Source organism: Myotis myotis, unplaced genomic scaffold, assembly GCF_014108235.1.
Source record: "Myotis myotis isolate mMyoMyo1 unplaced genomic scaffold, mMyoMyo1.p scaffold_m19_p_1, whole genome shotgun sequence".
In the NCBI taxonomy this organism is placed as follows: domain Eukaryota; kingdom Metazoa; phylum Chordata; class Mammalia; order Chiroptera; family Vespertilionidae; genus Myotis; species Myotis myotis.
The window spans coordinates 194,824,208-194,847,201 of record NW_023416313.1 but is presented as its reverse complement, the minus strand read 5'-3'; the positions used below and the strand labels follow the sequence as shown (position 1 = coordinate 194,847,201).

The following is a 22,994-nucleotide window of genomic DNA, read 5'->3' as shown; positions in this document are numbered from 1 at the left end:
GATGTCGGTGGGAGAACAAAGCTGTTCCCTGTGATGGTTAGTAAAAATGTGTTGACTAGGTGACTACAACTCTGGCCTGTGCTCGGGCCTGCAAACAGAAAGAACTCTGGGGAACGCCCTGCTGAGAGGGCGAGCTGTTTGCAGTCAATCTATTCTGGCATCTAGAGCGCTGTGTCTTAATGAGGTTTCACCAGAAACTTTATGCCTCAGAAATGTGTTTTATCTCCACTTTCTAACTTCATGTGATATGAATCTCTCTTATTTCTTCATGGAAAACCATTCTAGGGAGCATTTTTTTTATCCCCCTATAAACACCAGAGAGGCGTTCAGAACAGCAGTCCTTCAGAGTTAGCGGAGTTAGCAGATCTTTCTCTTTTGATTCCAAAACATGCCTTTTCCTTTTCTGCAGCTGGGCAGCACATGACAAAAAAAAGAAAGGGCTTCCAAAAACCTTTTTATCCATCCAGGAAACAAACAACTCAAATACTAGTTTAAGGAATACCCAGAAGGTAGCATCTGAGAGGCAAGCGAAGCTGACGGTTTCTTCAGCAGGTAATGAATGATGTGTCTGGATGCATGGTTGTCTCATAAATCATCATTCTCAAATATCACTGTGCCCATGAATCACCCAGGGTCTTAGTAAAATGCAGATTTGGGCCCGGGCAGCATGGCTCAGTGGTTGAGCATTGACCTATGAACCAGGAGGTCAGGGTTAAATTCCCAGTCAGGGCACATGCCCAGGTGGCAGGGTTGATCTCCTGTGTGGGGCGTGCCTCTAGGAGGCAGCAAATCAATGATTCTTTCTCATCATTGATGTTTCTCTCTCTCTCTCCCTCTTCCTCTCTGAAATAAAAAAAAAAATAAAAATAAAATGCAGATTTGGATTCATTAAGTCTGGAGTGGGCCTGAGGTTCTATAGTCCTAACTAGCTCCCAGGAAATGCTCACGTTGTTGGTTCCTGGACTACATTTTGAGTAGCAAAGGGCTAGACAATGTTCCCATTTTCTCAGAGGCCTGGGGAAGGCAGTTTCCTTGACTGGTTGCTGGAGACACCCTCAGACTACCCAGAAATGAAAATAGGAGAAAAGACGAATGACTTAAAAGTCAGAATATGGCACAAAACAAATTGCAAGGTTAAAGAGAACATGAAATAAGATGCCACTGATTGTGATAAGTGGACATGGAAAAGCCATTACGTAAGAAGAAGATTGCGAGAGAGCCGACCCTGAGCAGGTCAGCCACCCTTCCCTTGTCAGGCCGTTTCCTCTGTGGAGATGACATGGGGAGAAACAGGGGCTGTTTCAATTGGGATAAAATCCTGCTGAGATGTCCTTACACAGCAGTTGCTGTTTACTCAGAGCAAAAACAATTTAAGTCAGGAGATGAGAAGAATGTAGAATTTTGAACCTTCTGGCCCAGGGATCCTCTAGGGAGAAAAAAAATATCCAATTCCTTAAAAATAATTGATTTAAAAAGTGGTAGTGGGCGATACTTTCAGGTATTTACAAAGCTGCCACAAACATATCACCTTGCCATGAAAGAGTTTTTATTATTTCTCCAAAGAATTAACATAAACTCAAAAGACTGACTTGTGCAGGGTCCCTGGGAGGCTAAGTGGGCTCTGATGGCCTCTGGGCAGGACGCGGTTCTGGGCCTTGGGGGACCCTCTCCTCAGATTGCCCCAGACATCACATTCCTAAAACAGGGATCAGAACCTGTTCACCAATCAAAGATGACTGCATATCCTGGAAGGCTAGGAGGACATGGCTGAAAATGCAACAAAATTACTTCAGCTAGAGAGTATCCTGAAGTTTCCGAGTCACCCCAGAACTCAGAACAAAGTGAAATGACCAGGGTAGAACATGTTTAAAACACACGCACAAAATGACTCTGGATTGTGATAAAATATTCCCTAAGGAGAAAAAAAAATAGATTGTGACCAAGCTTAATCATGCATCCCTTCCTCTGATTTCCTGTGGTGGAAGTTGAAAGCCAAGAACTGTTGCTGAACTTGCATCCCGCGAATTCAGAGACGAGCCAAACCCTCCCGGACGGACGCACTCCTGCCCCAACGCAGACAGCTCTCTGGGGAGCAGGGCCGAGCCTCTGCCGCCGGGAGTGCCTCTGTGTAGAGATTGGTGCTTTCATCTCCTTTCTGGTCTGTGTTGGCCATGGAAGCACCATCCATTGTTGCTCTGTCTCATATGTGTGTACTCCGTTATTGCTGCTGTGCATTTTACATGCCATGTTTCCATTCAGATATATTTCACTGGAGATGATTAAACATCATTCATACAAAGAACTGTCTTTACAGATATCCCGAAGTCATCCATTCAGGTTTCGAGTCATGTCCATTCCCAAGGAAACTTTCAAAATGCTTTATTCATTCATATTTCTCCACGAGTTCCCCTTGACTGCCTGTTCTGTGTTAGCAGAGAAAGTGTGAGGGTTATGACTTGCCCTGATGCTAAAGAGCCCCCTGTCCCCCAAAACCCAAAGAGCATTGTCCAGCATTTTGCCCATTTTTAATGCATTGTGGGGTGGGGTCATCGAGAATTATCACACAATTTACCCTGTTGGTTGACTCTGCCTAGATACTGGGAAATATGGAAGGCCCTTCCCACTGACAGCCCTCCCTTCTTCCCTGTGCCTCTAGAGACCAGGCAGAAATGAGCAATTCTCTGGGAGAACTGTCAGGTGTGTGTGTTTGTGTCTTGTGTTTGGTTTTAGCTTTCTCTCCATCCTCTAAATATTTCCTTTAAAAAAAGTACTTAACTTCCTTTGTAAGAAACTCAGTTTCCCCGACCTTCTCATTTCCTCTGTGTTCCTAATGGTACTTGAAATGAAAATACTTGGTTGAGCTTCCTGATTTGTACTTGTCAGCCTGCACAATGGCTCTTAAGAGAATACCTGGTGACCTGTGGCATTCTCTGTTGAGAGAAAACGCACATTTTGCATTCTGGCATCTAAACATAGGGGTAGATTTAAAACCAAAGACATACATGGTTAGGTAATCATCTCCAGTATGGTATCAACATTCCTTCAAAGCAAAACCTCAGTCTCTAATCTTCCATCACGTTGCTGTCATGGGTAAGTTTGCCTTTAGGAATGCAATACTGCATTGTTTTTATTTTATTTTATTTTTTTTATTATTTTTTTAAATTAAATCTTTATTGTTCAGATTATTACATTTGTTCCTCTTCCCCCCCCCCCATAACTCCCCTCCTCCCAGTTCCCGCCCCACCCTCCGCCCTCACTCCCCACCCACTGTCCTCATCCATAGGTGCACGATTTTTGTCCAGTCTCTTCCCGCATCTCCCACACCCTTTCCCCCACAAGAATAGTCAGTCCATTCCCTTTCTATGTCCCTGATTCTATTATGATCACCAGATTATTTGTTCACTTGATTCTTAGATTCACTTGTTGATAGATGCATGTTTGTTGTTCATAATTTGTATCTTTACCTTTTTCTTCCTCTTCCTCTTCTTAAAGGATACCTTTCAGCATTTCATATAATCCTGGTTTGGTGGTGATGAACTCCTTTAGCTTTTCCTTATCTGTGAAGCTCTTTATCTGACCTTCAGTTCTGAATGATAGCTTTGCTGGATAAAGTAATCTTGGTTGTAGGTTCTTGGTATTCATCACTTTGAATATTTCTTGCCATTCCCTCTGGCCTGCAAAGTTTCTGTTGGGAAATCAGCTGACAGTCGTATGGGTATTCCCTTGTAGGTAACTGAGTTTCTTTCTCTTGCTGCTTTTAAGATTCTCTCTTTGTCTTTTGCTCTTGGCATTTTAATTATGATGTGTTTTGGTGTAGTCCTCTTTGGATTCCTTTTGTTTGGGGTTCTCTGCGCTTCCTGGACCTGTAAGTCTATTTCTTTGACCAGGTAGGGGAAGTTTTCTGTCATTATTTCTTCAAATAGGTTTTCAATATCTTGCTCTCTCTCATCTTCTGGCACCCCTATAATTCTGAATTTGGTACGCTTGAAGCTGTCCCAGAGGCTCCTTACACTATTTTCGTATTCTTTTTTCATTTTGCTTTTCCAGTTGGGTGTTTTTTGCTTCTTCGCATTTTGAATCTTTGACTTGATTCTTGTGCTCCTCTGGTCTGCTGTTGGGAGTCTGTATAATATTCTTTATTTCAGTCAGTGTATGCTTAATTTCTAGTTGGTTCTTTATCACAACATTGAGGGTCTCATTAGATTTCTTGAGGATCTCACTACATTTATCGGCAGTTTCTAGAAAATTATTGAAAGACCTTAAAATTGCGGTTTTTAGCTCTATATCCTCCATTTCTGTCATGTTTCTTTGTCTCCACATTTTTTATGCTTTCTTGGTGCACCCCCTAGTGGTCTTTGTGCTCAATCTTGTTGTAGTTAAGCCTTGATTGTTGTCGGCAATACTGGGGGTGATTTGACCTCCAGGCCAACTGTCTATGAGAGTCAGCTGTGTCTGCAGTGGGAGAACTTCTGTGCTGGATCTCTAGGGCAGTACTAATCTAGCGTTTGCCTGAGGCTATTCGGCAAATGGCTCTGCGCAGGGCTTGGGCGGGGCGGGTCCCCGGGGATCTACAGGGTGGGTGGAGCGAGCAGTTATGGCTGCTCTCAGTTCCGTCCCTAGGGGCTCTGCCTCACAGAGTCCCAGCAACCGCTGCAAACCTCGGAGAGAAAGCTGCCCTCACATTCCGACCGATGCCAGGCAGTCCCACTTCTCCCGTTTGAGTCTGGGTCCCTAGAGCCTCGCCCGGATCTGGAGCTCAGAGTCTGAAACTCCCTCCTGATTGAAAACAACAACTGCGCCCTCCGCCGCCAGCCTGCTCCGCACGCACTCCGCACCTTAGTATTTCACTTCAGCACTGCGCCTCTTCTGAGTCTGGGTATGATATTCTCTTTCCTCCTAGTTGTAGAATTTCCACTCAGCCAGCCTTCCTGTGGTTCTGGATGATGTCCGTTCTGTCTTTTAGTTGTATTTTTGATTGGTTGTTTGAGGCAGCAATCTCCGGCGTTAACCTATGCCGCCATCTTGGTTTCTCTCTGCATTGTTAAAGGCTTACCTCAAGTCAAATGTTTCTTCTTGAAGACCTTCCACTTCACAAGATCATTGCTCAGAAGACCTCAATGCTCTAAATAATGACATTTTTTGGGCTTCAATTTCTGGGTTTAAATTTTTAAATTTTCTCCTTAAATTGTGAGCATAGTTGTGATTTATTCTTTACTACTGTTTAAGTTTTATTTCATTCGTGGTGGTTCTGTGAAAATAGTATATGGTTATATTCACTTTATCTGGTACTTACAGACCAGAATCTTCCAAATGGTTCTTTGCATATCATGATCAGACATATTGTTATCAAAGTCTCATAGCTAAAACTCCCTTCTTGTCATATGTGTATGACTTATTTTTTGATTTCTCAGTTTAGTGCTTCCTGGTTTGGGGATGCTGTAGTTATTACAGTTATTGAGTAACTGTTCTTTGAGTATAACTTTTCTTGGCAGAAATCAGCCCAGATTTATTCCTTTGACATAGCTTTGATTTGTGTCTTAGTACTTTTGTATTTCTAAAATAGTTCAAATAGTCCATTAATTCTACCAAACAACCAATCATCTGATTGAAAAAATATGTCAAACTAGTTATTTGAACCATTAGAATTGGATTACATTACTGTATACTGTGCAATTAAATTAGGATTATATTACATTGTATACTGTGGATTTCAGGCATATCATATGTCAATCAAATTCTTGTCTCTAGGTTAGATGGATTACCTTATGTATATTGACCTAAGTCATGTGTTTGAAATGTGGCTGGGATCTATAGGAAAAACAAATGCTATTCCAGTAATATACCTACAAATGTCCAACTTATATCTGTGATAATGATGTAGTATGGAGTTGAAGGGCACTGGGTGGGAAGTAGAAAAGCTGAGATCTGTCCCAGCTCTGTTACAAAATGTCTTCTCTAACCCATCTAGGCTTAAATTTCCTCATCTGTACAATGAGGGGATTGGACTATAGTTTCTGAGGCCTCTTCTAGCTCTGAAAAGTTAACATCTACCAGCAAAGGGAGATGGGTTGTCCCTTCTTGACTTTGGAAAATGGTGTAGAACATTAAAGGACACTTCTTCAGATTTCTATGCCTCTTCTTATCTTTGGTTGTAGGATATAATTGTATTCAATCTTCTGGCAGAAAATACTTTTTCATGAAATGAACTACCTCTTGCCATGAAACAGGATAAATGAGTAATTGGTGTAATGATACTAACTCATTTAGGTTGCTTTTTTCTTCATTATTTTATTCAATCATTAGCTCATAAGACCTCTAGGAGCCTGTGTCCCACCCACACCTAACAGTCCCTCCAGGTTCTGGTTCCAGGAGAGAGCGAGTGTGACCTTCCCCCTGTGACGGAGGTAATCCCTGTGGCCCACGAGGGAGGGGATGGCCTTGGAACCATTTGCCTGTCAAGTGTACACATCTGGACAATTCTCCTTGGCTGAGCAAACATATTGCTCTCCATTTTTCATTCATATCAGTGAAAAGTGAGAGGCCCTCTAATAAGATATAACTATGCAATAATGTAACAAAATTGGCTAACGGCACTTCATTTATTACAGGGCTAAATGCTCATTATTGTTCGTAAAGAATGAATTTATAATCTCAGCAGAGTTAAGTTTATACATGGTTGATTTCTTACAAAGGTAGAAAGTCCTTGTTTTCTAGTCAAGCTTTGACTTACAAAACTTTCGTTTTCTTTTAGGTTGGTGTGTGTGTGTGTGTGTGTGCATTTAAGAGAATGTTGAGCAACTAGATGGGAGAGAAGGGATATAGAATTTGAAATGTGGAAGAAGGGAAAACACATTTCAGAAATTGTAAAAAACACACAAAATCCAAAACACTGAGGGGGTGTCATGGAAGGCCTTAACAGAGAAGACCCACACCATAAGCTCCTATGTTTACGTGCTTCCTGCAGGGGCTAGAAAGACTGGATTTTCCTAATGGAAGGAGTGTGAATCTGGAAATTCTTAAACTAAAATTGGTGTAATTTCATGCTGCAAAGAGGCACTTTGCTTATGCAATTGAAATAAAAAATAAAGTGCCTACCTGGGTGTGTCTAGGGTAATTGTAGGCAAATGAGAGTAATTAGAAGCCTCTGCAGTCTGTAATTAAAAGCTAGGGAGTAACGAACTCTGTGATAAAAGATCCCTGGATGTTTGGGAGAGACATACAGAAAGGACACCAATCCTTTTTGGAGGTTTTTACTTCCCTAAGGCCAAAGTCCCCGTTCTATGAACACATGATTTTGAAAAGCAGAGTTTGGTCCTCACAGATCTAGCCTCTAAATACACATTTGGGACGATGAGTGTGGGAAAGAGGGAGAGGCAATATTTTAGTATCAGTTATACTTGGAAAATGACATTTAAATAGAATGGGAGCTTACATGGGGGCAAGCTGAGAAGTTCAGTTGTCCCCCCTTATCTGTGGGGTACACATTTCAAGAACCCGAGTGGATGCCTAAAACCAAATCCTATGTATATATGTTATGGTGGTTTTTTTTCCCTATACACACATCATATCTTTTCACTTAAAGGAAGCACTTTACAGCTTCTCTTTGGCATATCCAAATTGCCAACGTCACTGCTCTTGCGCTTTGGGCCATTATTAAGTACAATAAGGATTACTTGAACACAAGCACTGCTCTCTCATGGCAGCTGATCTGATAACTGAGATGGGTACTAAGTGGCCAAGGGCAGGTAGCATATACTGTCCAGTGGATACGCTGGACAGAGGGATGGTTCATGTTCTGAGTGGGACGGAGTGGATGGTTTGTGATTTTATCACACTACTCAAAACAGCATGAAATTTTAAACTTATGAATTGTTTCTGGAATTTTCCATTTAATATTTTCAGATAGCAATTAAACATGGTAACTGAAATGGCAGAAAGCGAAACCACTGATTGGGGGGCAACTGTACTTTCAGTTGAAGCAATAGGAAAAATTAAGGCTCTTTGCTTAACTTTTGGGGACTTTTAAACACTTACTTTTTCACGTCCCATGGCCAGACCCTTCATTTAGATCAGGTTATTATTGGGCATGGGAGAAAGGGTGAAGGCAAAGGAGGTAAAGGGAATGCAATGGGGAAGGGAGGGAGGGAGCAGGAAAGTCCACTTTGCTGAATAAAGAATATTTATGATATTTATGATCAAGATATATGATAAGTCTGCCATATTCTCCCCCCAATCATTTGACTGAAAAGCAAAAATACTACTTTTAAAAACAGAGTTCATACCTAATTTGCCATGACGATATATAATACAGAAAAAATAAGGCTACCTATCAACATAAGCATTTCCAGGGTAAATCTTTGGCAAAAATGTAACCAGCAACAATTCATTCAACCAGGTTCCAAAATCATGGCCCTGAAATTTCCAAAGTCTTAACTCAGAAAGGTTTTCTTGTCTCTTCTTATAGTCAGGCATTCAGAGGTCCAAGTTGTTTCTAAAAGCTTTGGTAGAAACAGGCTGAAGGTAGAAATGAATGCAAAATACTTTGTCTTTAGGCTAATTTGGTATGGATTTGTAAGGCCGGGTACACTGGCAAATTAGTAAATTTCCTAAAATAATACCAGTGACTGTAAGCCACACAGGTAGAATAGCCGATTCAGTAAAAGAGGTTAGTACTGCAGTCCCATGTTTTGTAAAATACACTGAGTAAGGCCATCAGGACAGGAACCAAGCCTCTCTTTTGGTTTTCCCCGAGGACTTCCCATCAGCCGCACGTTTGCGCGAGGGGGCGATGCAGGACAGTCTTTGACTTGGCTTCCCCGCTGTCAGCGCGGCCTGGCTGGCCCCGCTCCGCATTCCCTAGGGTGCGCAGGGCGGACGCTGTGGCTGCAGGGAGGGCGTGGCAGTGGCTGGCTAGTGGCTGTGCGTGGAGGCTCAGGGCGCAGAAGAAGCCCGCGGGTGCAGGGTCCCGCCCTCCTCAGGGCCTTGAGCTTGGTCGCAGAGGCTGGCTGCCCTTCTGGCCCGTAAGTGGGGTGGAGGTGGGTCTCACTCCACCTCAGACAATCGAACAGCAGCGGTGACACCCGGAGCAGCGTTTCTTTTTCTTGGGGTGGAAAATGGTGAAGATGGCTTCATCAAACACCGCCTTGAGACCTTTCTGAGTCAGGGCCGAGCATTCCAGGTAGCACTGTGCTCCGATCTTAAACACACAAGAGAGAAAGGCATGAGAGGAGAGACAGAAAGGCACCGTGGGGTCAGCCCTCCGCCCAGCCAAGGGCTGTTGCAGCTGGTTCCTCAAACAGCCTGGGTGGTGGTTTGGATGTTTGTTTGTTAATCCTCACGCGAGGATATGTTTCCATTGATTTTTGGAGAGAGTGGGCGGGGGAGAGACAGAGAGAAACATCTCCGTGAGAGAGACACATCACATTGATTGGGTGCCTCCTGCACACACCCCAACTAGGGAAGGGTTATTAATCCTGCAACCCACATACATGCCCTTGAACATGCCCTTGACTGGAATCGAACCCTGGACCTTTCAGTCCGCAGGGCAACACTCTATTCACTGAGCCAAACCAGCTAGGGAGGTTGTTTTGTTTTCTTTTGCATTTCACTTGGCTTCTGCTATTCTGATTTTTTGTATGTTTATATTTTTTACTTTCTACCATTAGCAATAAATGGTTATGAATCACTTTTGGTAAGCAGTGCATTCTGAAAGTCATCCATAACCATTTGTTCCTTGTATAAAGTTATGAAAACAGAGGATTGTATTATGGTCTCAGTATATTTTGTGAACAACAGATGTGAGCATCCTCTCACTTGTACCCCGAATGTATAAATTGGGTACAAGTGAGATATTTTTATCGCCTTCTGTACATGGTAAGGCAAAGTGCCAACTTGATTGATAAAACATGAGAAGAGAATGGGTATATGGTTTTACAGGTCATTCTTTTTTTTTTTTTTTTAAATATATTTTATTGTTTTTTTAGAGAGAGGAAGGGAGAGAGATAGAGAGCTAGAAACATCAATGAGAGAGAAACATCGATCAGCCACCTCCTGCACATCCCCCACCGGGGATGTGCCCGCAACCCAGGTACATGCCCTTGACCGGAATCGAACCCGGGACCCTTCAGTCCGCAGGCCGACGCTCTATCCACTGAGCCAAACCGGTTTCGGCTTTACATGTCATTCTTGAATACAATGCACTTCTGGTAAGGTGTCTCTCAGCAAGGTAATATCCAATTGATATTATTTGGTTTTAAGATACTTTAAAAGGCATATTTTTAAGCAGTTAAAAAACCCAAAGCATGAAAAAATAAAAATCATAAAATGCACTTGACAGAGACAACCTCCTTGTCAGTAGACAGTCTATGCATATTTAAAGATAAAATAGTTTGTGCTTGCTTAGAGCTTTATTTCAAAGCCTTTAATGATTTCATACTATGGTATATTTGATAATCACAAAATCCCTGTGAGAAATATAAAAACTCAGGCCAGAACTATAGATTCTCATTAGAAAAACTGTAGGGCAAAGCAGACCATGTTTTGCCATCAACTTCATGAGGTAAGTCATGAGAGGGTGACCTGGAGTTTTAAGTTCTCACAAAGTCAGTATGAGCCAACAGTTTGATGTGGGCCTTTAATATTAAGGACATATAGAGAAATGCTTCTATAATATGCTTCATATTACAAGAATAACTGAAGAATTAAAGCAGGTTTAGAAGAGGGTAGCTTAATGGTGAGCTCCTAGAAACCAAAGCAGATAAATGACTCAACCAGGGTAGCAAAACCACATGTCTATTAGGGCCAGTAGCTGATGCCAATGATAAAGCAGGGCTGGTGCGAGACGATAGGGAGTGGTGGGGATTGCGGCGTGCTGTGAAGTGCACACCACCTCTAGAGTTGGCAGTATTACTCAGCTTTGGGCAATGTTGCCATGCAGGAATGTTGGTTCACTGTTGCCCAGCTCTGTATTTTTCAAGAGGAGTTGGACATTTGGATTTTTAGTTAATGTTTACCAATTTTCAAAATGCTCTGTGGGCCAAGCAAAACACTGACGTGGGATATCTTTGGCAGCAGCCGGCCAGTTTGTAATGTGTGGAGCAAAGAAATTTATGGCTTAGCTTAGAACAGAGTGGGAAAAGCTCCAGAAGGAACATGAATTGTTTAAGGACATCCAAATAGAAAGCAAAAGAACTAGACCCAGAATCTGGGTCTCTTCTCTGTGTGTTCTTTGCCTTGTTCCAGGACAGAAACTGTGACCCTTATCACTCAGCCAGAAGCTGGTCAAGTAGACAATCAAAGAAGTGAGGTTGTGCACTCACTTGAAAGCCCACAGATATAAAACTAAGCATGAAATAAAATTGTTCTGATTGGGTTCAGATATTATGCACTTTTTTCTGGGGGTGTAAAGAATGGTTACTGTCTGAGCCAAAGGAGAATATCCAAAGAAAAGATATTGGATCTTGAAGCTCAATTTTATGGCTTTCATTTGACCATGGCTTTCATTTGACCATGGCTTGACCTTTGAATTAGAACATAACTTTTGTTTTTTAATAATGAAAAACAGTTTCAAGAGAGGGATAAAAGGTAGAGCAATTTTCTTAACAATGCCATGAAATGTCATTTATCACATTTTGGGATTGTGTCCAGTGCTCGATATAAACACCTGTGAGAAGCACACTACCCTAGTGAATGTGTCAACCGAATGACTGCTTGAAGTGTGCTAGCTCTTGTCAGTCATCCTGAAAACTGCCCCGAAAGGGCCCTGGGGCCATTCTGTCTGGAATACCTCCTCACTAATGATCCCGAGCCTCAGCAGACTCTGGAAATTACAGGAGAGCTGGGCTGAGCTCGGCTCACACGTGGGGTTCTGGGCTGTCTGGTCCTACAAGATGGGCCAGGACACTCTCTCCTTCTCCCCCACGGTGCTGCTGAGTGTGTCACAATTTGCCTTTTGATGGTGCAGGAGGAGCCCAAACTTGTCTTTTCCAATTCAGACATTTCTGAAGATAATGAAACAGATCAAGGAATTACTGTGTCACTGGGTCACTGTAACATTATTTTGTACTCATGTATCCAGGAAGAGTAGCAGGCAGATTATGGGTGTGATTTGGGAGCCGTGTGTGAGAAACAGAACCCAGTTATGAGGTGAGTACTGTTAACCATGTATCAAGTGCTCTGAGGGTCAGAGGGAAGAATGCATCCTGGTGCAGGGAAAAGGCACAGCCATGTGATACCGATTGCTAGCAAACAAACACCCTCCCCCCCAACTAAAACAAAGCATACCATTTGCACCCTCAAAGATGCAAATGGAATCTGTCTCAAGGAAATATTGCTTTTCTCTTTAAAAAAATTTTTTTATTGATTTTCAGAGAGAAAGACAGAGAGAGGGAGAAAGAGAAACTTGGATGTGAGAATGAAACACCTGTCAGCTGCCTCCTGCATGACCTCTGCTCATGATCGAGCCCACAACCTGGGCATGTGCCCTGACTGGGAATCGAACCAGCAACCTTTTGGTGCACAGGACAATGCCGAACTAATGGGTCACACTGGCCAGGGCAAATATTGCTCCTCTAGAGCAGCTATGGCCTCTGCTTCTTGGTGCAAAGTGACCTACACAGACACGTATTTAGAACTAACCTATAAAGAGCTCAGGATTTGCAGACCCTTGTTTAGATACACATGCTAGCAATCTGGAACATGCCTCACCAAGAGGATTTCTTTTCAGGAAAATAAAAGAGATTTAGGAATGTAAACTGAGCGAACACTTTTCTAATCTCTCTCTCTCTCTCTCTCTCTCTCTCTCTCTCTCTCTCTCTCTCTCTCCTTCCCCCTCCCTCAAAGCTTAATATGCAAATTGTCTCCTCGGGAGTTCAACTGAGAGACCAGGAGTTTGATCACTCACTATGATGTGCGCTGACCACCAGGGGGCGGTGTGGAATGAAGAAAGGCCTCAGCCAGCAGCCTGTAGCCAGGGAAGGGAGGCCCCAGCTGGCAGCCAGAAGGCCCTGATTGGCCCTGGTCACCGGCCAGACTTAGGGACCCTACCCGTGCACGAATTTCATGCACCGGGCCTTCAGTAACTTTATAAGCTGGGACATTTATCAGAGGTGTGCAGAACATACAAATATCTGATAAGAAGAAATTGAAAAGAAATAAACAAACCCGCAATGACTAATCAAGTGGAAGAAAACTTAGTCCTCTTTCCAGGCTGTCCTTGCTGAGGTACAGAATAAGGGTGTGACTGGAAGGAATAGAGGCAAAGAGGTTTTTCCAGCTGTAGACATGTCTGAGAGGGCACACAGATTCAATAACAACTACAGTTTGCTGAGCCAGACCTTGTGTTAAATTAGCTAATTTAATCGTCCACAAGAACCTTATGAAGTAAATCTATCACCATCCTCATTTGCAGCTCATTTGATGCCCAGAAAGGTTAGGGAACCTTCATCAGGCCTCAAAACTGAGACAATGATGGAGGTTTGAATTTGTTTGTTTCCAGAGCCAGAGTCTTAACCACTCTGCTGGGCTGTGTCTAGCCAGCGTAAAGATGTGGCCGAAAGAGCAAAAGTAATGAACCAAATAGAGAAGGAAAGGAAAAGTAAGGCATTTCCTATAAATGGAGAGGAGAGGTTAGTGGAATAAACAGAGTAAGCTGGAATCTAAAGGAACGGCTAATAGCAGGGAGGTTCTTTATTTCTTATTTAAGAATTAGAAATGATACACAGAGAGGGCAACTTGAGAGCCAAGAAACGGAAAAAGAACTGAATGGCTTGTGTGAGAAAATCCATCTCCACAAATCAGTATTATCATCAAATTGCTGAAAGAGGAAAAGCGTTTGTTAGCCCAATGAATCTGCTATGGATTTTTTTAAGACTATACAGAGGAGATTACCAACTCAAGGGCAGGTAATGTGAGTGCATTCCTTGAGTCTGTAGGTAATATGGAGTGGTGGGGATTGTGGCAAACTGAAGACTCACAGCTTGTCTAAAACACTGTTTAAAACTTGTAGTTGATCTGAAAATGCTGGCTACTTAGGACAGACCTGATTTTTTTAGAAGCCAGAACTGTGTACATTTATGTAAAGTTTTCAAATTGTTCAACATTGGCCACTAAATCACATTAAAAGTATCTGTGTGGACTGATCAAAAGATTTATAGGTGAAATTTGGCCCATCACTTGCCAATGTGCTCCTTAGGCTTTAAAGAAGTGGTTCTCAACCTTCCTAATGCCGCAGCCCTTTAATACAGTTCCTCATGTTGTGGTGACCCTCAACCATAAAATTATTTTCGTTGCTACTTCAAAACTGTAATTTTGCTACTGTTATGAATCGTAATGTAAATATCTGATATGCAGGATGTATTTTCATTGTTACAAATTGAACATAATTAAAGCACAGTGATTAATCCCCCAAACAATATGTAATTATATATGTGTTTTCTGATGGTCTTAGGCGATCCCTGTGAAAGGGTCGTTTGACCCCCAAGGGGTCGCAACCCACAGGTTGAGAACCACTGCTTTAAAGGATGCTTTTGCATGTACTGGTCCCCCTATTTGAAAATTTTCTCCTCAGTCTCCTATCTTTGTCTACCTGACAAATATCCTTGTCCTTTAAACCTGGCTCAGATACTGACTGCTCCAAAATTTTTTCTCTGAATTCTTCTCCCCTGAATGAATCCGTTACTCCCTTTTCTCTAGTACATGTGTTGTATTTATTCAGTTGGCATGCTTTTGTTTGCCTGTCTCTCTGCTCTTCTAGCCTATGGGCCTTTTGAGGGCAGGGGCTATCTTTCTCTCATCTCTGTAACGCACACCTCAGTGATAAAGTGACAGGTTTCAATGACAACAGGAGAAAGAGGACATGGTTGGTATATAAAACCAACTATGGAGGGTAGCAATGAATTTTGCCATCAGGGGGAGAGTAGTGAAGCCTACAGTTGATGATCATGGCTGAATATCGATTACAGGATTTTTGCAGCAATTTTGCTGCTTTAACCCCTCCCCCACCCCCAGTGCCTATTATTAACCCAGCAAGAAACAGTGCTGAAACAAAGAGTAAGAACAATAATATATAGGCACAAGGTGAAGAAAATGGCAGGAAAGGGGGTAAAGAGGCCAAAGACAGAAAAAGGAAAAATGGTAAGTGTTTTAGTAAGAAATACCTTAGGAAGACTGAGCTTAGAAAATCATTTTTAGGTTGTATTAGGCAGAATTGGGAAAGAGACACACAGAGAATTATAATCTTAGAGCTAAAGTGTGGCAAAGCTCCTGGCACATATTGGGTATTCAGTCAATTATTGTTGAATATATCTAGCAATGTGGGCACACACAAATGAGCAAAGGATGGGAAAAGTAGGCTGAAGATGAGAAAATGCAATGATGGAAAGAAGAGGGAGGATCAAACAAGTACAGGGATAACAATGAATATTTATTATAAATTGATAGAAAGTACTCATGTAAATGTGATTGACTTTGGAGTGTAAAAAATTATAAATATATATGATGCAAAGATGTCTTTAAATATGAAATGCTATTTGAGAGCAAAAAGAGATGATAGATGAAAAATGCTTTGGAAAGTGAAAAGTACTGAACAAAAGGAATTGGAAATGAAAAATGTCAACTTGCAAAGTGTTTAAGGCCTGGGGAGAATATGCACATTAAATATGGGCCTTAAGTCCGGCTGGTGTTGTTCAGTGGTGGAGCACTGACCCAGGAATTAAGAGGTTGTGGTTTGATTCCCGGTCACGGCACATGCCCGGGTTGCAGGCTCAATCACTGGAAGGGGGCATGCAGGCGGTAGCCAACCAATGATGCTTCTCTCATCGATGTTTCTATCTCTCTATCCCTATCCCTTCCTCTCTCTCTAAAAAAAAATCAATAAAAACATATTTTTTAAAAATATGGGCCTTCAGCATATAAAAAGAAGCCCTGAATCTAAGGATTTCTTTTCAGATTAGGGGAGGGGAAAAGGAACGTTATGGTTAAAGCCCACTTTCATATCTCAGCTCTGCCACCTTCTAGTGGTGTGGCTTTAACTACTCTGTGTCCTAGTTTTCTCTAGGAAAGTGGAGATAATAATATACACGCCTCAGGGGTTGCTGTGAGGATTAATGAAGACAAGCCATGTAAAGTATTGGCACCAGGCCTAGCACACTGCGCACACTCCATAAATGCCAGATGTTATTATAAACTGCTTGACAGGAAAGTGAGGGAGCAGAGAAACTTAAAGCATCTCTATAATTACATGAATTGTGATGAAACAAGTTAAGCTCTTGTTTGGTTTTCTTCTAAATTGGATCTTGTAAGCTAAACATTATTCTCTCGGTATCTGGGAGCAGATTTGTATGGAACCACAAAATACCCCAAAGAGCCAAAGCAATTCTTAGAAAAAAGAACGAAGCTGGAGGTATCACACTACCTGACTCCAAAATTATATTTCAGAGCTATGATAATTAAACAGCATGGTATTGGCAGAAAAACAGACACACAGACCAATGGAACAGAATTGAGAGCTCAGAAATAAAACCACATGTATATGGGCAAATAATTTTTGACAAAGGAGCCAAAAACACACAATGGAGAAAAGAAAGTCTCTTCAATAAAAGGTGCTGGGAAAATTGGAAAGCCAAATGCAAAAAGAAAGAAACTATTATAGTTTGTCTCCATGTACAAAAATTAATTCAAAATGGAACAAAGACCTAAATATAGGATCTGAAACAATAAATTACATAGAAGGAGAAACTAAGATGGTGGCATAGATAAACACCGGGAAATTGCTGCCTCCCACAACAATTGAAAAATCTTCTAGGAACACAAAACGGACATCATCCAGAACTACAGGAAGGCTGGCTGAGTGTAAATTCTACAACTAGAAGGAAAGAAAAGCACACTGAGAGCCAGAGGAGCTGTGGAAGTAAAGTGCAGAGGTAGGGGGCTCGTGCGTGGGGAAAGGGGCTGGCACCTGAGGATGCGGCTGTCTTTTTGAACCCGGAGGGAGTCACAAGCTCCCGACGGCTCTGAACTCCAGTTCCGGGAAGTCTCTGGGGACCCAGGACTCATACGGGGAGAAACTGGACTGTCTGGCAGCGGGTGAACTTGAGGGCGGCTTTCCCTCAGAGGTGCTTGCAGCCGTTACCGGGACACTGAGACGCGCGACTCCTTAGGGCAGGGCTAAGGATCCGCCATAGCTGCTTGCTCCGTCCTTTGATTCCTTGAGACCCTGCCCCACCCAGGCTGTGGCAGAGGCTTTTGCATATGAATGCCCTGGCCCTTTGCAACCTGATAATTACCTAACTGCAGCCAGGCCAGACAGACCCAGAACTTCCAAGAGAAGGCCCAAGGCCCCACAGCGGCTTGCATTGCTTCACAGCTGAGCCTCATCAGGGCACCTCCAAACTCCAAAAAAGGAAGGGGAATCTGCAGTTCTCTTCGTAGCTCCTGCTGTGTAACCTCAGGCAGAGGCTAAATTAGCACCTCCTTAGATCCAAGAGCCAGTGTACCCAGTGGTCAGAGGGGGACCATCCAGATTACAACTCCTTAGATCCATAAGGGACACACTCAGGGTGCAGACTCAGTGAGCACCAAAACCCCACTGAAGCAAGTCTTGCCCCAGAAGGGTGTCTCCAGCACAGAAGTTCTCCCACTGCAGACACAGCTGATTCTCACTGCCAATTGGCCTGGAGGTCAATTCCTCCCAGTGATCCTACAACAACCAAGGCATAACTACAACAAGACTGTGCACAAAGCCCATGAGGGGGTGCACCAAGAGTGTCCACCTCAGGTAACTGGGGAGGCTGAGCCACTGGGCCCTACAGGACACCTAGCACACAAAGCCACTCTATCAACACAGGGAAGCAGCCAAAATGCGGAGACAAAGAAACAGGTCACAAATGGCAGAAATGGAGGAAAGCAAACGACTGGATATAGAGTTCAAGGCCACGTTTATAAGGTTTTTCAAGAATTTTATGGAAACCGCCGATAAATTTAGTGAGTCCCTCAATAAGTATAGTGAGACCCTGGAGGACATGAAAAAGGACCAACTAGAAATTAAGCATACACTGACTGAAATAAAGAATAATTTACAGAGATCCAACAGCAGACAAGAGGATCCCAAGAATCAAGTCAAAGATTTGAAATACAAAGAAACAAAAAATACCCAACCGAAAAAGAAAAAAAAAAGAGATTCCAAAAATATGAAGATAGTGTAAGGAGCCTCTGGGACAACTTCAAGTGTACCAACATCAGAATTATAGGGGTACCAGAAGAAGAGAGAGGGCAAGATATTGAAAACCTTTTTGAAGAAATAATGACAGAAAACTTCCCCTACCTGGTCAAAGAAATAGACTTACAAGTCCAGGAAGTGCAGAGAACCCCAAACAAAAGGAATCCAAAGAGGACCACACCAAGACACATCATCATTAAAATGCCAAGAGCAAAAGACAAAGAGAGAATCTTAAAAGCAGCAAGAGAAAGACAGTCAGTTACCTACAAGGGAGTACCCATATGACTGTCAGCTGATTTCTCAACAGAAACCATGCAGGCCAGAAGAGAGTGGCAAGAAATATTCAAAGTGATGAATAGGAAGAACCTGCAACCAAGATTACTTTATCCAGCAAAGTTATCATTCAGAATAGAAGGTCAGATAAAGACCTTTATGGATAAGAAAAAGCTAAAGGAGTTCATCACCACCAAACCAGCATTATATGAAATGCTGAAAGGTATTCTTTAAGAAGAGGAAGAAGAAAAAGGAACTCTTACCATTTGCCACAGCATGGATGGAACTGGAGAGCGGATAAATACCACATGATCTCACTCATTTGTGGAATATAATGAACAACATAAACTGATGAACAAGGACTGATCCAGAGATGGAGAGGCATTGATTGGACTGTCGGGCCTTGGAGGGAAGGTAGGGGAGGGTGGGGGTAAGGGGGAAAGATCAACCAAAGGACTTACATGCAAGCATATAGGCCTAACCAATGGACACGGACAACGGGGAGGGGGTGAGGGCATGAGGGGGGGGGGTAGAGGGTAACGTGGGGACAAGGACACATATGTAATATCTTAATCAAAAAAAAATATATTAAAAAAATAAGTTACATAGAAGAAAACATAGGTACTAAACTTTGGACCTTGGTCATAGGGAACATTTTATGAATTTGACCCCAAAGACAGGAGAAGTAAAGGCAAAAGTACATGAATGGACTATATTAATCTAAAACGCTTCTGCACTGCAAAAGAAACCACCAGTAAAATAAAAAGGCAACCAACTGAATCAGAGAGGTTATTTGCAAACAACAGCTTCAACAAGAGGTTAATATCCAAAATATATAAAGAACTCATACAACTTAACACCAAACAAACAATCCAATTTAAAAGAATGGGCAGAGGACATGAATAGACATACAAATGGCCAACAGATTTATGAAAAGGTATTCAATTTCACTAGCTATTAGGGAAATGCAAATCAAAACTACAATGAGAACCACCTCACACCTGCTAGAATGGCCATTAGCAACAAGATAGGTAATAACAGGTGTTGGAGAGGTAGTGGAGAAAAAGGAGCCCTCATTCACTGCTGGTGGGACTGTGGACTTGTATAACACTATGGAAAACCTGGCAGTTCCTAAAAAAATTAGGAATAGAGTTACGATATGACAAACAATCCTGCTTCTGGGTATCTAACAAAAAACACTCAAAAACAGTTATTTGCAAAGATATATGCATCCCTATGTTAACTGCAACATTATTCATGGTGGTCAAGACATGGAGAAAACCAAAGTGTTCTCGATAGAGGATTGGATAAAGAAGATGTGGTATCTATACTAATAAAAGTGTAATATGCTAATTAGACCAGATAGACCGGACATCTTCCGGTCATCCGCTCCTCCTTCTGGACAAAGCCACAGTGGCAGGGGCTGAGGCAGAGGTGGTTAGGGTGATCAGGCCAGCAGGGGAGCAGTTAGGGGCGATCAGGCCAGCAGGGGAGGGTGGTTAGGGGCGATTATGCCAGCAGGCAGAGGCAGTTAGGGGTGATCAGGCTGGCAGGCAGAGGTGATTAGGGGAATCAGGCCAGCAGGCAGAGGCAATTAGGAGCAATCAGGCAGGCAAGCAGAAGGGTTAGGGGTGATCAGGCAGGCAGGCAGGCAGGTGAGCGGTTAGGAGCCAGCAGTCCCGGATTGTGAGAGGGATGTTCAACTGCCGGTTTAGGCCCAATCCCTGCAGGCAGTCGGACATCCCCTGAGAGGTCCCAGATTGGAGAGGGTGCAGGCCAGGCTGAGGGACAACCCCTGTGCACAAATTTTGTGCACTGGGACTCTAATCTATAATAATAAAAGCATAATATGCTAATTAGACCAGATGTCCTTCTGGATGACCTTCTGGATAAAGCCAGGGCTGTGAGGGAAGCCTGGGTCCCGGGTGCCAGAGGGAAGCTGGTGCTGGCAGCCAGAGGAAGGAAGGCCTACTCTTGTATGAATTTCATGCATTGGGCCTCTCATATATACATAATGGTGTACTACTCAGCCATAAGAAAAGGTGGAATTCTGCCATTTGTGACAACATGGATGGACCTTGACAATATTATGCTAAGTGAAATGTCAGACAGAAAAAGCTAAGAACCATATGATTTCACTCATATGTGGGCTATGAAACTCATAGACACACACAAGAGTATGGTGGTTACCAGAGGGAAGGGGTGGAGGATAGTAAAGGGGCCAAATATATAAAAGAAGCCCCAAACCTAAGGGTTTGTTTTCAGATTAGAGGAGGGGGCAGAGGAACGTGGTGGTTAAAGCCCACTTTCATATCTCATCTCTGCCACCTTCTAGTGGTGTGGCTTTAACTACTCTGGGTCCCAGTTTTCTCTAGGAAAGTGCAGATAATAATATACACACGTCAGGGGGTTGCTGTGAGGATTAATGAAGACAAGGCATGTAAAGCATTGGCACCAGGCCTAGCACACTGCGCACACTCCGTAAATGCCAGATGTTATTATAAACTGCGTGACAGGAAAGTGAGGGAGCAGAGAAACTTAAAGCATCTCTATAATTACATGAATTGTGATGAAACAAGTTAAGCTCTTGCTTGATTTTCTTCTAAATTGGATTTTGTAAGCTAAACATGATTCTCTCTATATCTGAGAGCAGTTGCTAGGAGAAGCTGGCAAAAGGCAATAAAGTGGTGAACTCAGCCATTGTTCCTAAAATAAGTATGAAATGAGATGGGAGGCTCTGGAACGACTTCTTTTCAGAGGGAAAAAACAACTCCCCAAGTGAGAAGTCAGGCTAGGAAGCTGATGATGGCGGGAGACAGGCCTAAAGCAAGAGATACGGAAACTGCGCTCCTTGGAAAAAACCCTGCTGGTGCTGAGCCTTGGGACCTTGTTGTGAAAAATGTGCAGCTGGGAATCACATACAACTATTTGTGGAGGCATATATTTCTGCGCCTTTGTAAGGTCATTTAAGCTGGATGTTTGAGGAAAAGGTAGAAGAACCTATAGACATATCTACCCATTTTACAGGAGGGAAAATAAATGGTTGGAGGAGAGTTTACACACAATGGTCAGGTGTGCAGGTGTGACGTCCGCAGAGCTGGAATAGAATTAATTGTTGGTGTTATTATCAGCTGTGAAAATCAAACTTGTTTGTCTCCCTAAGACTCCGTTCCCTCACCTGTAAGATGGGACAAACCCTATCTGCTTGGAAGAGTTATCATGAGGCTGAAATGAGACAGCTTGTGAAGTGCAGAGCATATACTAACAACTGCGAGAAAGGCTCACACTGGTAGTTGACATTACCATCCACAGAAGTAGGAAGCGTTCAGTCCCTCAAGTATTTGTGAGATATTCTCATGAATAACACCCATAAAAACAGAAGTTATTGAACTGATTTCTATTCAAGTGTATCGTGATTAGTTTTGGTGCCTATAAGAAAGTTTTAATAAGAGGAATGCATATGCTTTTGTTAATGAAGCATTTGTAGTTAATTTATTCTTGATCAGTTTAAAAGGGTAGCTCCTACTTCTGCTTGGGGCATGCATTTTTCAGGGTTAGTTTCTTTAGAAAGTAAAAGAAATGTCTGAAATCGCTGGCCTGGGTTGATGGATTTGTGGCTAAATTAACGAAGGGTGGATTCAGCTTATGAAAAAAGATTTATAATCCTTTTGCCTATTTTAGTGTCTGTTTTTGCACACATCTCAGTGGTAATCGGGAGACAAAGATTTGGTGTCTGGCAAATAGCTTTTTAAAGTATTCCCCCTGCCCCCGCCCCCAACTCCCCAAATCACTATTCATGTTAAGAGTGAAGAAAGGTCTGAGAAAACAATTCCAGCTGTGAGCGAATGGCTGTTATCTGCAGCTTGGATTCTCCAACTAGTTACCTTTCGGTCTCTTTTACTCCACTAGGTGCTGTTTGTGACACCAGCCAGCCTCTCTAAGTGGCTGTGCATTATGTGGTGAGAAATACTGAACAAACATAACCCTGCCAGATGCTTTACCTAAGTCTCTCCCAAGAAAACCACAAAATGCCTTTTATGGGGTCATTTAAATGAGTTACACCGATAATAAGCAGTGAGATTTACAAATACATATCTAATGACTCTCTTTATTCATACTAATATGGCAAATGGATATTCTAGAGGTTGCTAAATCACATGCTAAGTGCCTCAGCTGTTTGAAATTCACCAAGTTTCTTTCCTTAATGAAAAACAGATAATGCTGGCTGACAAGAACGCCAACCAAGTGGTCCCTTCTGGCCTGACTGGGACAGAGGGGAGAATATGAAGTGAGCGGAGGTTCTGAACACAGTGCACTTTAAGCGCAAAAGCCTACGGAGCGCATGCCTCCCAAAGCGTACACCAGACTCCTCTCGGCGTGCGTGTAAAATTAAATTCAGACCCGACCCTACCGCCTTTGCAAGCTTCACGCCGTGCTCGTAGGTGAGAGGTTTCTCTTTCATATACAGCAAACGGGCCAAGGTTTTGGGGTCATCACGGAGATCAAT

At 42.7% G+C, this 22,994-nt stretch overlaps 1 protein-coding gene across 1 annotated transcript in view; it reads right to left on the bottom strand.

Annotated features, from left to right (window-relative positions):
- Positions 1 to 6,580: 6,580 nt before the first annotated feature.
- Positions 6,581 to 22,994, bottom strand: part of RHOJ (ras homolog family member J) — an 85,023-nt gene continuing 68,609 nt past the window's right edge. Inside the window, exons 4-5 of the mRNA XM_036309354.1 lie at positions 22,899 to 22,994; positions 6,581 to 9,196 (exon numbers count right to left, since the gene is read on the bottom strand). Coding sequence (XP_036165247.1) covers positions 9,053 to 9,196; positions 22,899 to 22,994 — 240 coding nt within the window. The 3' untranslated portion in view covers positions 6,581 to 9,052. The remainder of the gene's footprint in view (positions 9,197 to 22,898) is intronic.